This window comes from Schistocerca cancellata, chromosome 5 (genome assembly GCF_023864275.1).
Source record: "Schistocerca cancellata isolate TAMUIC-IGC-003103 chromosome 5, iqSchCanc2.1, whole genome shotgun sequence".
Taxonomy (NCBI): domain Eukaryota; kingdom Metazoa; phylum Arthropoda; class Insecta; order Orthoptera; family Acrididae; genus Schistocerca; species Schistocerca cancellata.
In genome coordinates, this window is record NC_064630.1 from 18,473,299 (window position 1) to 18,488,394 (window position 15,096).

General features: G+C 37.4%; 1 protein-coding gene across 1 annotated transcript in view; it reads right to left on the reverse strand.

The window, feature by feature from the left end:
* The window catches only part of LOC126187968 (uncharacterized), a 239,048-nt gene that overhangs the window by 167,920 nt on the left and 56,032 nt on the right, over positions 1–15,096 (reverse strand). Inside the window, exon 5 of the mRNA XM_049929354.1 lies at positions 10,153–10,464. Within this exon, the coding sequence (XP_049785311.1) occupies positions 10,153–10,464 (312 nt within the window). The remainder of the gene's footprint in view (positions 1–10,152; positions 10,465–15,096) is intronic.

Here is a 15,096-nt window from a genome sequence, read left to right on the forward strand (position 1 = left end):
CACAGTGCTCTATGTGACCACTCATCTACAGTGATTTGTTTCAAATGTTGGAAGCCAGGAGGTTATGCAGGTGAATATAGAGAATGCTCATGGCTGGCATTCAGACACAATGATTATAAGTGCCTTTAATAAGAAGAATAACAGTGATATTTGTATTACGCCCTTCTCCATCATATTTTTCCTTTTGTTGTGGATACAGGCTTCGCAGTCAGTAAACTGGAGGTAGAGTGAGTTATTATTATGGAGACAATAAAACCATGCTGAATCAGATGGCACAAATGCAGGAAGACAGTATGGACTTGCATAATCAGTTGGATGCACTGAGCATTGGTAGATCTTCATCTGCCATGTGAGTATCTGTCTTAGATGCTCATACCAAAACACTAGTTTCTTCTTGTATGGGTAAAAAAGGATATATTAGCATTAATAAACAACTTATTGACAGCCACAAAGCTGGGACATTGGTTGGAAGAGCAAATATTGTATATGGCCAAGCTACAATTGGTGGGAGTTGCCAAAATATATGTGATGTATCATGAGGAGTCAAAGAGTACTCAGACATTTGAAATTCTTGGAACAGGTTTTGTACAGTGATATAGGAGGAAGAATAGTTGCTGATCTTACCAGAAGCGATACAACAAGGTGTTGTAAAACTGGGAGAGTCCATTGAGAATTCTGTGGACAGGCTTAGAAAACATGATCTCAATATGGAAAGCAATGATGCCAGTAAGATCCTACTGAAAGAGATAGAGCAATGAACATTGGACAAATTATTGCTGTAGGGGTTGCCACCCAGTATATCAAGAATAGTACAGCCAGTGTTTTCCACCTAGATCCATGGGAAGGCAACAGTGTTGGAAGAAACAGACACGATGGCATAGGTCCAGTGTAAAAGGAGAGTTTTTCTGCAGAAGTCAAGTGTTACTGTTGTGGACGGTCAGATCAAATATGGTAAGAGTGCCTTCAGCCACACTGTAGGATATGTTGGCAAGTATGACATCGGCAATGAGATTGTAACATGATTGGAGGGGCATGACAGAGGGACACTGTGACATGACAGACAGAAAAGACATCCTAGGTGGTTTGTCTGATTATTTAAGTGTGGCCACTCATCTGTAGTCCACACTGACATTTGACAGGTGGACTGGGGCAGTATGGAGCCTGAGCCAAGGACCAGCAAAAGGACTAGCCAGTGGGGCAGTATGGAGCCTGAGCCAAGGACCAGCAAAAGGACTAGCCAGTGCATGTGGATACATGGAATATAAACCACTAAACTTATAGTAGAGCATGATACATTGAATTCTAGAGCTTTGCAAGACAGTTCTTTTGATATACAGACTGACTGTGGAAATGATGCACTTAGTTAGTTATTACACAAAGAAGGAATCTAGAATGAATTTTTACACAGCCTTTAACAACATTCATACTGCCTAATCCAAAGTAAATATTTACCTACCATATGATACTGCTCATTGGGATGAACTGAGTGAGCTATTCACATATTACTGAATTAACTGAAAAGAGGCATCTGAATCAACTGATTATCATTAGCATATCTAATTCCACAACAGAGCAACACAAATACCACTGCAACATGGGTTGGATAACATAAGCACATATCATAAACAACATTTACATTACAAATTTTTCTATGTTAAATTGCTGGTTTTCATTAATTAATTATATTTTTCTTAGTGTCAACAATTCTTCAAATCCTATTAGAGACACCTAAATTTGAATAGCAAATGTCTGCTTTTGTCTGTGTATGTGCAGATGGATATGTGTGTGTGTGGGAGTGTATACCTGTCCTTTTTTTCCCCCCAAGGTAAGTCTTTCTGCTCCCGGGATTGGAATGACTCCTTACCCTCTCCCTTAAAACCCACATCCTTTCGTCTTTCCCTCTCCTTCCCTCTTTCCTGATGAAGCAACCATTGGTTGCGAAAGCTTGAATTTCGTGTGTATGTTTGTGTGTCTATCGACCTGCCAGCACTTTCGTTTGGTAAGTCACATCATCTTCGTTTTTAGATATGTTTTTCCCACGTGGAATGTTTCCCTCTATTATATTCATATTGTTAAATAATTTAGTTAGATTTGAATGTGTTGAGGTGAACTTCTTTAGCCAGAAATTTGCTATTTTATCTTTTCCAGGGGCTTTCCAATTGTGTGTAGAATTAATTGCTTGGGTGACTTCATGTTCAAAATTATCACTTCAGGCATTTGTGGTATCATCTTGTATGTGTCTGTTTCTGCATGTATCCACCATGCATGCCTGTTATGTTGTACCAGGTTTGACCATATGTTGCTCCAGAAGTGTTCCATGTCTGTTATGTTTGGTGGATTGCCTATTTTAATGTGTGTGTTATCTAATGTCTGGTAAAATTTCTGTTGGTTTGTCTTGAATGTTTGGTTTTGTTTCCTTCTATTTTCACTTTTTTTGTATCTCCTAAGTTGTTTGGCCAATGCTTGTAACTTCTGCTTCTTTTCATCTAATTGCTCTATTGCTTTTTGTTGTGAGATTTTACCTAGCCGTTTTCGTTTTTTGTCTGATATTTCATTTCTTATAAATTGTGTTAGCTGTCTGATGTCTTTTCTCAGTTTTTCTATTATGATTTGTAGCCTGTGTTGCCATGCTGGTTTTGTGGGTTTCTTCTGTGTGTTGGTTGGTTCTGATCTCTGCCTAGTGTGTATATTTAGTATAGTGAGTGCTCCTATACAAACCAGTAGTTGTAACTCTTCCGTAGTTGTATTTTCATTTATTTTGTTGTGTATGATTGTGTGGATAGTTGTTATTGTTGTTTCAACTTGTGGGTTATTTGGTGGTCTATGCAAGAATGGTCTAATATCTGTATTTGTGTCTTTGTATTCTATATATGTCAGCTGAAATTTCTCTTCTATATCTAACATGTGTGTCACTTCGTGTTCTATTTGTGCTTGTTCTGGTGGCTGTCTTAAGATTTTGTTTTCCTCTGATTGTTTAATTGATGCATGTTGTTCTTTGTTTGTTTGCTCTGGGATGTTTGAGTCCATTACTGTATTTTCTTCTGCTTTTGATTGCATATTATTTTGTTCCAGTATTTGTTGTAATTGTTGTTTGATGTTTTCTAATTCTGACTGGGGTATCCTGTTATTTTTTATTATTACACAGATCTGATCAGCTAGTCATTGTTCGGTTAAAAATTTTAATTCTGGGTATCTGGTAATAAATGTTGTGTATACTTGTGATCTGTATCCAGTTGTGTTGGTTCCTAAGTTTGTTGCTTGGTAATAACAGAACATGAGGTGTCGGTTAACTTCATCTGACCATCTCATCCTCTGTCTTTGTTTTCCTTCTAGAGTAGTTGCAGGAAGCATATCCTGCAAAACACCTCTATTTGGATTTAAATCATTTTCCTTGTGGCTAGCAGTGTCGTTGCCATTGTGGGCGGGCATAGGGTTCAAGCGTCGTCCCCGTCCATGACAGCGTTTGTCCGAGGCTTCATTAGTTCTGCCCTGAACCAACTAATCACACTGAAAGGGGGTTAGCCCTATTATTATTATTATTATTATTATTATTATTATTGTGAATGAATAATTGTTATATTATCAATATTACTTTAGCATGTGTATCTGCTTGCCCTGCACAGGCACAATTATGTACAATAATAATTATTGTAATTAAAAAAAATGTATTGAACACACTGACGATGCCAATTGTATGGAAAACATACTGAAAGGCAAATAAAGATTCTATTCTATTCTATGTACAGAGCACCTTAAGGAAACTTTAACTTCTTCATAAAAAGTCTGGAAGCTCTGTTGCCCATAAGACAGTAAAAAGCAAGGAAATAGAGGTTGATTGTGATTTTAATGTAGATTTGTGAAATCTACTGGCAGTGAATAATTGGTGCAATCAGTAACACTGTCATTCAATTTAATTCCGACTATGAACTTTGCAAGTAGGATGTGTAAATTCTCTGAGATTGCTATTGATAATATCATTGAAGACAAATCTAGGGAAAAAATTCATACCACAAAACCTATAGTAAATCAGCTATCTGATCATGATATGTAGGATCTTATGTTAAATGTTGAAATTTGTCAGGCTATGAAATCTATTAAATCTAAGTACAGGAGGGTAATAAATCAGTCAAAAAATTCAGAATTCTAGGAGATTGCTCAGACACATGAACTGGATGGATGTTTAAAATACTTCTGACTCAAATGGAAAATACAAAGCATTCATTAATAAAGCTAAATAAAGTTACTTTGAAAACTGTTTTCTCCTAAAGGTAACTGAAATCAAAACAGAAGCCAAAAAAACCATGGAATAACCAAGGAATAAGTATATCATGTGGGGCTAAAAGGAGACTAACGGCTATCTAGAAACAGTTCTGATGTTAGCACTGTAATGCTTTACAAAAAACACTGCAAAATATTAAAGAAAGTAATCCAAAAATCTAAGCAACTTTATTATGAGAAAAAGATAATTACCAGGTGCACAAGTATGAAACATGTATTTTTTTTTGTCTAAAAACACATGTTGAATTCAGAAGAATGATAAAATAGTGCTTTATTCAATGTATGCCCCATTATTTATTTTACATTTCTCCCACCCTTTGGGCAATTTTTGAATACCACATCAGTAAAAATTTTCTCTTTTACTCACCTTGGTCAGAAATGGAGTTCATTTTTCAGGAATACACATTTACAACAAATTGCCAACATCTATTAAAAACTTGGTTTTAGATAAAGCACAGTTTAAACAGTGTTTGAAAGACTTTTTGGCAGGCAACTCCTTCTGCTCTATAAATGAATATCTTAACAGGGAATGTTAGACCAGCTTAAGTAAAATGTCTGTCAGATTTCAGTTTTGACAGCACTTGGTCAGAACATTTAAGATCAGATGTTTTGTGTAACACACATTTATTAAGAGTCCATAACTATGCTTCATTCTGGCAGTGTATTAATTCTGTAAATATTAGCAGTTCCAGATTACTGTAGTTTATTCAGATATTTTGACAATATCCTGACAAATGTTCAGGGAATATGTTTCATGATTTCTTTATTATTATTTAATTGCATAGATAAAAATTCTAACCACCAAGCGGCAGTGGAACACATACATAAAAGACTGTTGTAATTGGCAAGCTTTTGGAGCCAGTGGCTCCTTCTTCAGGCAGAGTTGAAGAGGAAGGAAGAAGGTTGAAGGGTAAGGACTGTAAAGGTCTAGGAAAAGGGGTAGCTTTTGGGAAAGCCACCCAGAACTGCAGTGGAAGGAAGACTTACTGTATGGGATGACAAGGAAAGACTTATTGTCAGACAATCAGTCTTTCCTTCTCATCCCATATGGTAAGTCTCCCCTGACATGCGGTTCTGGGTGACTGGGTGAATTTTATCAATAATTGATTGTTTTCATTGTTATATGATTTTTTTATGTTATATTTTCTGACATGTGTCACACCCATGAGAATCATCCCATTTTTGGGTCTATGGAATGAAAAGTGAATCTATCTGCTCAGGAAAGAAGATTTTACATCAACTGTGTCAAATGAAAATGCTTGCTAGCAGTAACACTAAAAATTGCTCAGTTTGTGTCATATACGAAATAAAAAATATGTAGTTATTGTCAGTACCTTCTTATTGATTAAAATCACAAACAAGTAGTCTTGCTTTATAGTAATCAATTTAACCATTATCTTTGTGCTTAGTTCTGTAAGCTCAACATCTGTAACAGGCTTACCATCTGGTGGAAAGGTTCCAAAATGAAGGCAGCATTTTTCTCCAATGAAGCCACTTATTCCTACATTGCTTTCCTCCAATGCTCATGATCCATTGATTTAATACCCTCTGCATAGTTCTTAGGCTCATCTACTTCAGGTGGCATCAGTTTAATAATATAATTTGCTTTCTTAATTTGCTGCCTATTTCTCAATTTTCTCTCACTAGAAAGTGTTTCTACGGGTTCTTTAAACGCACTTGTCACATCTTCATGACAAATCTTCAATTTCTCATCACTCATTTCACTTGAGAGTAATGCCATTGTCTTTCCAAGTTTTTCTGGGTCAGAGAACTACATGAACAGGTTGAGCAGTCATAGAATAACATATCCCAGGATGTCTGCGGCTTGTGGTCTTGCGGTAGCATTCTCGCTTGCCGTGCACGGGGTCCCGGGTTTGATTCCCGGCAAGTGTGTCTTTGTTGTGTGTCTTTCATCATCATTTCATCCTCATTCACTCGCAAGTCACTGTAGTGGCATTAAAGAACTTGTGGAACGGCGGCCGAACCGCCCCACGAGGTGTCTCCCGGTCACCAATGCCATACACTCATTATTATTATTATTTCTTTCTATTCTCAGACGTTATGTCTGGTCAAAAATGGACAGTGACACGGACCTTGATCAAGCGTGACTTCCTTTTAACTGTACGGTATATGTTATATTGCATTTAGGAACTTTTGGGTCATTGAACATGTATCAATAATTACAGATTTTTGTAGTTGTATATATATGTTTGGATGTAGCTGTATTGCATTGATGTACTGGTGGATATTGTGAGGTATGACTCCTGTAGTTGATAGTATAATTGGTATAATGTCAACTTTATCCTGATGCCACATGTCCTTGACTTCCTCAGCCAGTTGGATGTATTTTTCAATTTTTTCTCCTGTTATCTTCTGTATATTTGTTGTATTGGGTATGGATCTTTCGATTAGTTGTGTTAATTTCTTCTTTTTATTGATGAGTATGATGTCAGGTTTGTCATGTGGTGGTGTTTTATCTGTTATAATGGTTCTGTTCCAGTATAATTTGTATTCATCATTCTCCAGTACATTTTGTGGTGCATACTTGTATGTGGGAATGTGTAGTTTTATTAGTTTATGTTGTATGGCTAGTTGTTGATGTATTATTTTTGCTACATTGTCATGTCTTCTGGGGTATTCTGTATTTGTTAGTATTGTACATCCGCTTGTGATGTGATCTACTGTTTCTATTTGTTGTTTGCAAAGTCTGCATTTATCTGTTGTGGTATCGGGATCTTTAATAATATGCTTGCTGTAATATCTGGTGTTTATTGTTTGATCCTGTATTGCAATCATGAATCCTTCCGTCTCACTGTATATATTGCCTTTTCTTAGCCACATGTTGGATGCATCTTGATCGATGTGTGGCTGTATTAGATGATACAGGTGCTTGCCATGTAGTGTTTTCTTTTTCCAATTTACTTTCTTCGTATCTGTTGATGTTATGTGATCTAAAGGGTTGTAGAAGTGGTTATGAAATTGCAATGGTGTAGCCGATGTATTTATATGAGTGATTGCTTTGTGTATTTTGCTAGTTTCTGCTCGTTCTATAAAGAATTTTCTTAAATCGTCTACCTGTCCATAATGTAGGTTTTTTTATGTCAATAAATCCCCTTCCTTTCTGCTTAATGTGAATCTTTCTGTTGCTGAATGTATGTGATGTATTCTATATTTGTGGCATTGTGATTGTGTAAGTGTATTGAGTGCTTCTAGGTCTGTGTTATTCCATTTCACTACTCCAAATGAGTAGGTCAACATTGGTATAGCATAAGTATTTATAGCTTTTGTCTTGTTTCTTGCTGTCAATTCTGTTTTCAGTATTTTTGTTAGTCTTTGTCTATATTTTTCTTTTAGTTCTTCTTTTATTATTATTATTATTATTATACAAATTTGGCTGTTAAAGACCGTGAAAACAGTTATTTCTTGCGCTTCTGGGAAGTCTTCTTTCTCTCAGTCCACACTTCTTTCATTCTTGCGCTGAAGGCAGCTTTTCTCTCTTCAGACCATTTAGTTCCACAAGTCTTCTTAATTTTCACACCGAAACCCGTGAATGAATTCAGTTTTTTTCTAAAAAGGTTTCTGTTAAATATTGTTTCCTGATCTATGTCCATTTCTTTTAGATCTCTTTCTGTGTTGATAAACCATAAATTTTTATTTTTTAGATTTGCGATGTACGAAAATATTTGTTTTGTAAGCCTATTCGGGTTCATCCTCATTCTTTAATATTTGTATTATCTATTCCTATTTTTTGTCTGTATCCTAGATATTTATAGGTATCTGTTTTTTCCATTGCTTCTATGCAGTCGCTGTTGTTATCCAATATGTAATCTTCTTGTTTAGTGTGTTTTCCCTTGACTATGCTATTTTTCTTACATTTGTCTGTTCCAAAAGCCATATTTATATCATTGCTGAATACTTCTGTTATCTTTAGTAATTGGTTGAGTTGTTGATTTGTTGCTGCCAGTAGTTTTAGATCATCCATGTATAGCAAATGTGTGATTTTGTGTGGGTATGTTCCAGTAATATTGTATCCATAATTTGTATTATTTAGCATGTTGGATAGTGGGTTCAGAGCAAGACAGAACCAGAAAGGGCTTAATGAGTCTCCTTGGTATATTCCACGCTTAATCTGTATTGGCTGTGATGTGATGTTATCTGCATTTGTTTGGATATTAAGTGTGGTTTTACAGTTTTTCATTACTATGTTTAGAAACTCTATCAATTTAGGATCTACTTTCTATATTTCCAATATCTGTAGTAACCATGAGTGGGGTACACTATCAAAGGCTTTTTGGTAATCAATGTATGCGTAGTGTAGCGACCTTTGTTTAGTTTTAGCTTGATATGTCACCTCTGTATCTATTATCAGTTGCTCTTTACATCCTCGTGCTCCTTTGCAGCAGCCTTTTTGTTCTTCATTTATAATTTTGTTCTGTGTTGTATGTGTCATTAATTTCTGTGTAATGACTGAAGTTAATATTTTGTAGATTGTTGGTAGGCATGTTATGGGGCGATATTTAGCTGGGTTTGCTGTGTCTGCTTGATCTTTAGGTTTCAGATAGGTTATTCCATGTGCAAGTGTATCAGGGAATGTGTATGGGTCTGCAATGTAACTGTTAAATAATTTAGTGAGATGTGAATGTGTTGAGGTGAACTTCTTTAGCCAGTAATTTGCTATTTTATCATTTCCAGGGGCTTTCCAATTGTGTGTAGAATTAATTAATTAATAATAATAATAATAATTATTATTATTATTATTATTATTATTATTATTATTATTATTATATCCCAGGACAGTCTCACCATCTCTATGATCACCTTGATGCCAGAGTCATCACCTGCACTGCCACCCATGGAGACTACACTTGTTCTATTGATCAGTTTTATTTTATTTTATTTATTTATTTATTTTTTAATGTAATCATCTCATGTAAGTCGAAAAGGATGCTTTTTTTCCCTCAGCAGTATATACTGTTGCATTATTATCCAAATGTCATTTCAGAAATATTTGCCCAGATTAATATCATATCAGCATTCATATCATGCAATCCCCAATTGCATGTGCCTTTGAAATTATAAACTCATTTTCCCTTATTTCTTCTCCATGACTTTGGATTTTTCAGTTCACATTTTCTGCATTTTGAATATAAATTTTTGAACTCTTACACATATCTGTTAGAATCCCCATGCCATAGTTGGAGTGATTACACATTACAAACTGAATATAAGAACAAAACTTGCCTGCTTTTTTCATAGGCAGATCCCAATCCTCCTAATTTTTTTGTTCATGGTACATTATTTTTCAATACAAAAATGGAATTAATAAATATTCTTGTATCTTTTTTATGAAAATTACCCGTATTTAGAGTTTCCTGCATAACATTCTTGACAGTGACATCTTGGGTTGTCAGGTGTTCTGCCGGATATCAGCGTCGTACTTGCACGATATTTCAGTCACGTAGATCATGGCCTTCATCAGTTGCAACCTGAGACTGCTCCTCGAGTGGACCTGGTCCAGTATTTATGCCTATGGCCTTCCCCCTCCACGCTGCAGCCGTTGGTGGAGGGGGAAGGCCATAGGCATAAATACTGGACCAGGTCCACTCGAGGAGCAGTCTCAGGTCGCACCTGATGAAGGCCACGAGCTACGTGACTGAAATATCGTGCAAGTATGACGCTGATATCCAGCAGAACACCTGACAACCCAAGATGTCATTAGATCGCCGGGAAAGCCTGAAGAGTTACATTCTTGACAGTATTTTACAATCAGTCTCAGAATACCCTGTTCATATAGGAAAAGAGAGAATATCAAACAAGACAAAATAACATGACTTTATTAGCATATCATATATCAGTATGCAAAGATTAAGATACCTGTAGCAGTAGGTTTGACTGTGAGTAAAACTTCCACTGATCTTGTAGGCTTCAAGAAAACATGTGATGGGGTAACATAAATATTAGTAGCCTTTCTAAAAGAAACATGTATTGGTAATTCCTCTGTATTTGTTAGGCACACTTCACGTTCTGCAGTGCTTCCAATAGGTATTGATTCTATTATCAATTCTGTAGGTCTCAATTTCACTGAAGGTACTAGAGCCTTGCCATAAAGGTACACTCTGATTTTTTGCTCTGATTCCATATACTGGACATCTAAATCACTCACTGTAGGAGCAACAGCTATAGTAGCTAGAAAAATGGAAACAAATATGTTAATATTATTTCTAATACCTGGGCCTATAGACCAGAGTTACCACTGAAAAAGTGCTAGAAGTGTAAATTGTGTCTTTCACAATACCATGGCAATAATAAACAGAAAAATGGCAATGCGTCCTTACTCATTATATATTATCAGCAAAAAATGATTATATTTACATTATGTGCATTCAAGTAGTTAGTGCAAACTTTCATTACTGCATACATCTACATAACAGTCAGTATCAGGACAGAGAGATTCACATAATACAGTAATGCCACTGCCATAACACAAGACTGAAATTACAAGAAGATGCATAAATGTGATTATTTATTTAATCTATATATATTACAAAAATGGATGTATGTACATAACTACTACCTGGAAATATAATGTAACTGGATATATAAAAAGAATCTACTCACCAAGTGGTGGTAAGAGAACACACACACACACACACACACACACACACACACACACACACATTTTACTTGGCAAGCTTTTGGAGCAAGAGTCTCCTTCTTCTGGCAGAAGGGTTGAAGGGAAGGAAAATGGGTGAAGGAAAAGGACTGGAGAGTGTTAGGAAAAGGGATATAGTTTGGAAAAGTCATCCAAAAATCAGGGTGATGGAAGACTTACTGAAGGGGATGAGAAGAAATGACTGATTCTGAGGACTATGTGAAAAGAAATACTGTGGGGGTAAGAACCACCAACATTCTATAGAGATGAGGCTGATGGACAGCAAAGGGTGGTGGAGGAGGAGATGGTGAGACAGAGAGGGAGAAAGAGAAGATGGGCACAGATAGGGGGGAGGAGAAGATGGACACAGAGAGGGGAAGGAGAAATGGACAGAGAGAAGGTGAGGAGGAGGTGAACAGAAAGATATGAGGTGTGGAGGTGGAGAGATATGGGGTTGAGGTGATAGACAGAGGAAGTTAAGAGGAAGAGATGTACAGAAGTTGGGTGGAGGAGGAGTTTGAGAGATGGAAGGGCAGGAGCTGGAGGAGATTGACAGATGAGGAGATAGACAGAGAGAAGGGGGAGGAAGAGATGGAGAGGTGGAGGGGGGGGATTTAGAGAGAGAGAGAGAGAGAGAGAGGAGCAGAAGGAGATGGACAAGATGGACAGAGGGTGGGGATTAGAGGATGTGGACAGAGAGAGGGGGAAGGAGGAGATGGACTAAAAGATTGGAATAAATATGTACACTGGCAATGCCAGGTAATCAGCTAATTGTGAGATAACATCAAACAATGGCAAGTCTGGGCTGGAATAACAATGGTGTGATACAGGATAGTCTTTTACTCACCACAGTGAGGGGGACTGAGCAGCAGAAGGCACATTGAAAATAGTGTTGGCTATTATAAACTGCTAGGTGCAGCTCACTATCCTGTCCTCATCACATCACAGCACCTTCCCCGAGGCAGCACTACAGGATCTTCCCCCACTGCTACCCTGCTATCTCTCAACCTCCCCATCCTACACCACAGTGGCTCCATGTTTGTGAGCTGCGCCTCAATGAATGTGTGTGTGTGTGTGTGTGTGTGTGTGTGTGTGTGTGTGTGTGTGTGTTTCTTCATGTGAAAAAGAGAACTCTGTCAAGTACCGTATGATGCTAAATAGTCTACTTTCAATGTGCCTGTGTGTTGCTGAATGATTCCTCTACGTGTGGGGAGGGAGGGTGGGGGAGGAAGGGGGTCAGCAATTATTGTTCTTTGATATTTCAGTTATCAGTTAACCTATTTATGTTTTGAAAAGTAATATAATGATTGATACAAGAAGCCAGATATCATAACAAAGAGGTTGGAAATGTCAACCCTAGGTATCAGTGTTTCACTGTAAACTGTAGTAGGATGTTAGCAGCACTGCAGCCAAAAGGCACAACATGTCAGCAGAGATAAACTTATTTGTGAAAAATGTATTTTGCAGTGAGAGTGATCTAAACAAATTCAAACTTAGAAATCATGTCCCATACTTCCAACACTTAAATTAATAAATTTATTTTGATAATGTTCTAAACATATTATGAGAAGTGTCCATAAGAAAAAGTAAAAAACAACACTGTGGATATAACTGAAGTCGTTATTCAAGAGTAATCAGCAGAAGCCTGTGCACATCTATCCCACCATTTTAAAAGTCAAAGGATTCACTGTTCCCAGAATTCCTGTGGCTGTGTCAGAAGCCACATCTGCCAGCCCAGTCAAATACTGATTTTCCTGTAGCAAAATTGTGGAGGTTTTTTCTCAAGAGTTCTACACATTATGGATCTGTAAACTTCCCCAGTGTAGTAATTGATGATATTCATGTCCAGTCTCTAGCTGGAATATGATGTCATCTTGACACAATTTTCTGGGCGGTCTATCTGGCCGCCATCTTCAGGTGAGTAAAGCATCATATGACCTCATCATATAAACTTGTTCCAGTGAGTTAGTGGGATGGCTTATTCACCTGAAGATGGTGGCCAGGTGGACTGCCGAAATATTGTGTCAAGATGATGATATGTTCCGGATGGAGACCCAACATTAATTTCATAAGTTCTATATATTTATTGGAGTCCTGAGCCCGAATTTCATGTTTGCTGCCTTGAGGTCAGCTTTACAATAAAAACCACCAAAAAAAAAAAAAACCTCCCATTTTTTGCACTTTTTCAGTTTTCCACCTACATTTCAAAAAATTTAAGTACAATACTGTACAGAATTAAAGTAGACCAAATGTCATACAAAATGAATTACTCAGATTTGAAATTCTGATGAGCAGTATCAGTGCTAGAGCTTGCAAAAAAGTGGCAATTTTATGGCCCTTCTGCAGAAGTATCAAAACCACTCACTCCCACCCCTACAACTCAAAATGTACTTGTTATTAACAAAAAGCCCTACAACATGTTAAAGTACATTTCCTACAAGAGATGTCAGTAAAACCTGATTTTCTCATGAGGCAAGGAGGGAGAAAGGCAAAAATTATGCAAAACCTGTTTTTCAGCCTACAGCCAAATTATCCCTCTTCCACCTCTCATTAGCACTCTGCTTTTGGAGTATTATGCCTATCGTTTTGAATGAAGTGAGAATAGAAATGTTTGATTAAAACATTAACAAATTATAATATATTAACTACATGAGACCGAATAGAAAGATGAGAATGAAATCTATGTGTGCATGTGTCATGAAATAACTGCCCAGGATCGGGTCATCAGTTGAGTAGGTCCTCCATCTGGAAAAGCAAGAAGGCATTTAGTGATAAAATATGCATACAAAATAAGGCTAAGTTGTGTAGTGAACTATTTATGTGTGAAGAAATACCTTCACTGATCAGTGAAGATGCATAAGGCTGCAAAATATTATGTATGAACTATTGCCTTTTGTCACTTCAGCTACCTCAGACAGTGGGGCTGTAAGGGGTTCATCCAGGCCTTCTTCTTCTAGTTCATGTTGAACAGTCCTGCCACCAGAACCCTTACCAACCTACGGAATCTGTCTTGCTTCTGTAAGATATAAGCTGAGTAAGTCTCAGGAGCTGGAGGTTTCAATGTGGTAATGGAAGCCAACCTATTTCTTGTCAGCTTCCACCCCACTGCTCTGGATCCAAGTAGTTTCAAATCCACTGCACCTGATGAAAAACTCTGAAGATATGATGTTGTGCTGCAGCACAAGTGTGCAGTACTGAAGACATTTTTGCTGATGCCCTGTAGGTTGATATCATGTACTGCTTACACATAAGCTAGTTGTGCACTGTGATTGGGTGGTTATGAGATCCAGAATTTTGGACAGGGACTTGAGAAATTTAACCATGCCTTGTTTGAATAACTATGACATTCTTCTGTATGAAAAAAAAATGGTTCAAATGGCTCAGAGCACTATGGGACTTAACATCTGAGGTCATCAGTCTTCATGCAGAACAGTCCTGCCACCAGAACCCTTACCAACCTACACAATCTGTCTTGCTTCTGTAAGATATAAGCTTAATAAGTCTCTCAGGAGCTGGAGGTTTCAATGTGGTAATGGAAGCCAACCTATTTCCTGTCAGCTTCCACCCCACTGCTCTGGATCCAAGTAGTTTCAAATCCACCGCACCTGATGGAAAACTCTGAAGATATGATGTTGAGCTGCAGCACCTGTGTGAGGAACGGAAGACATTTTTGCTGATGCCCTGTAGGCTGATACCATGTACTGCTTACACATAAACTAGTTGTGCACTGTGATTGGATGGTTATGAGATCCAGAATGTTGGACAGGGCCTTTCATTGCTTTTTGTCTTCAGCATGGAGTTCATCCTATCCTTGTCTTTTGCATTCAACAGAAAATTTATTTGTGAAACTGTTGTTGTCGTGGTATTGCTGAACTGTATGTCCACAGACTGGTTTTTGGTTCATCTCAGGTGCTCTACAGACTCGATAGTCTTCTCCCCATCCAAATACCCATCAAATACCATTGTCACACTTTGATTGAAGTTATTTTGTACTTAATGGTACATATTTTGTACGTAATGAACATACAAGGAGCAATTTTTTTAAGCTATACAAATCTGTGCACCAAAGACCCCCATCAATCACTTATACTTGCATCCAGGGCAGCACAGATGGAAGCTGAAAAAAAATGGGTTGGCTCCCATTACCATACAGAAACCTACAGTTA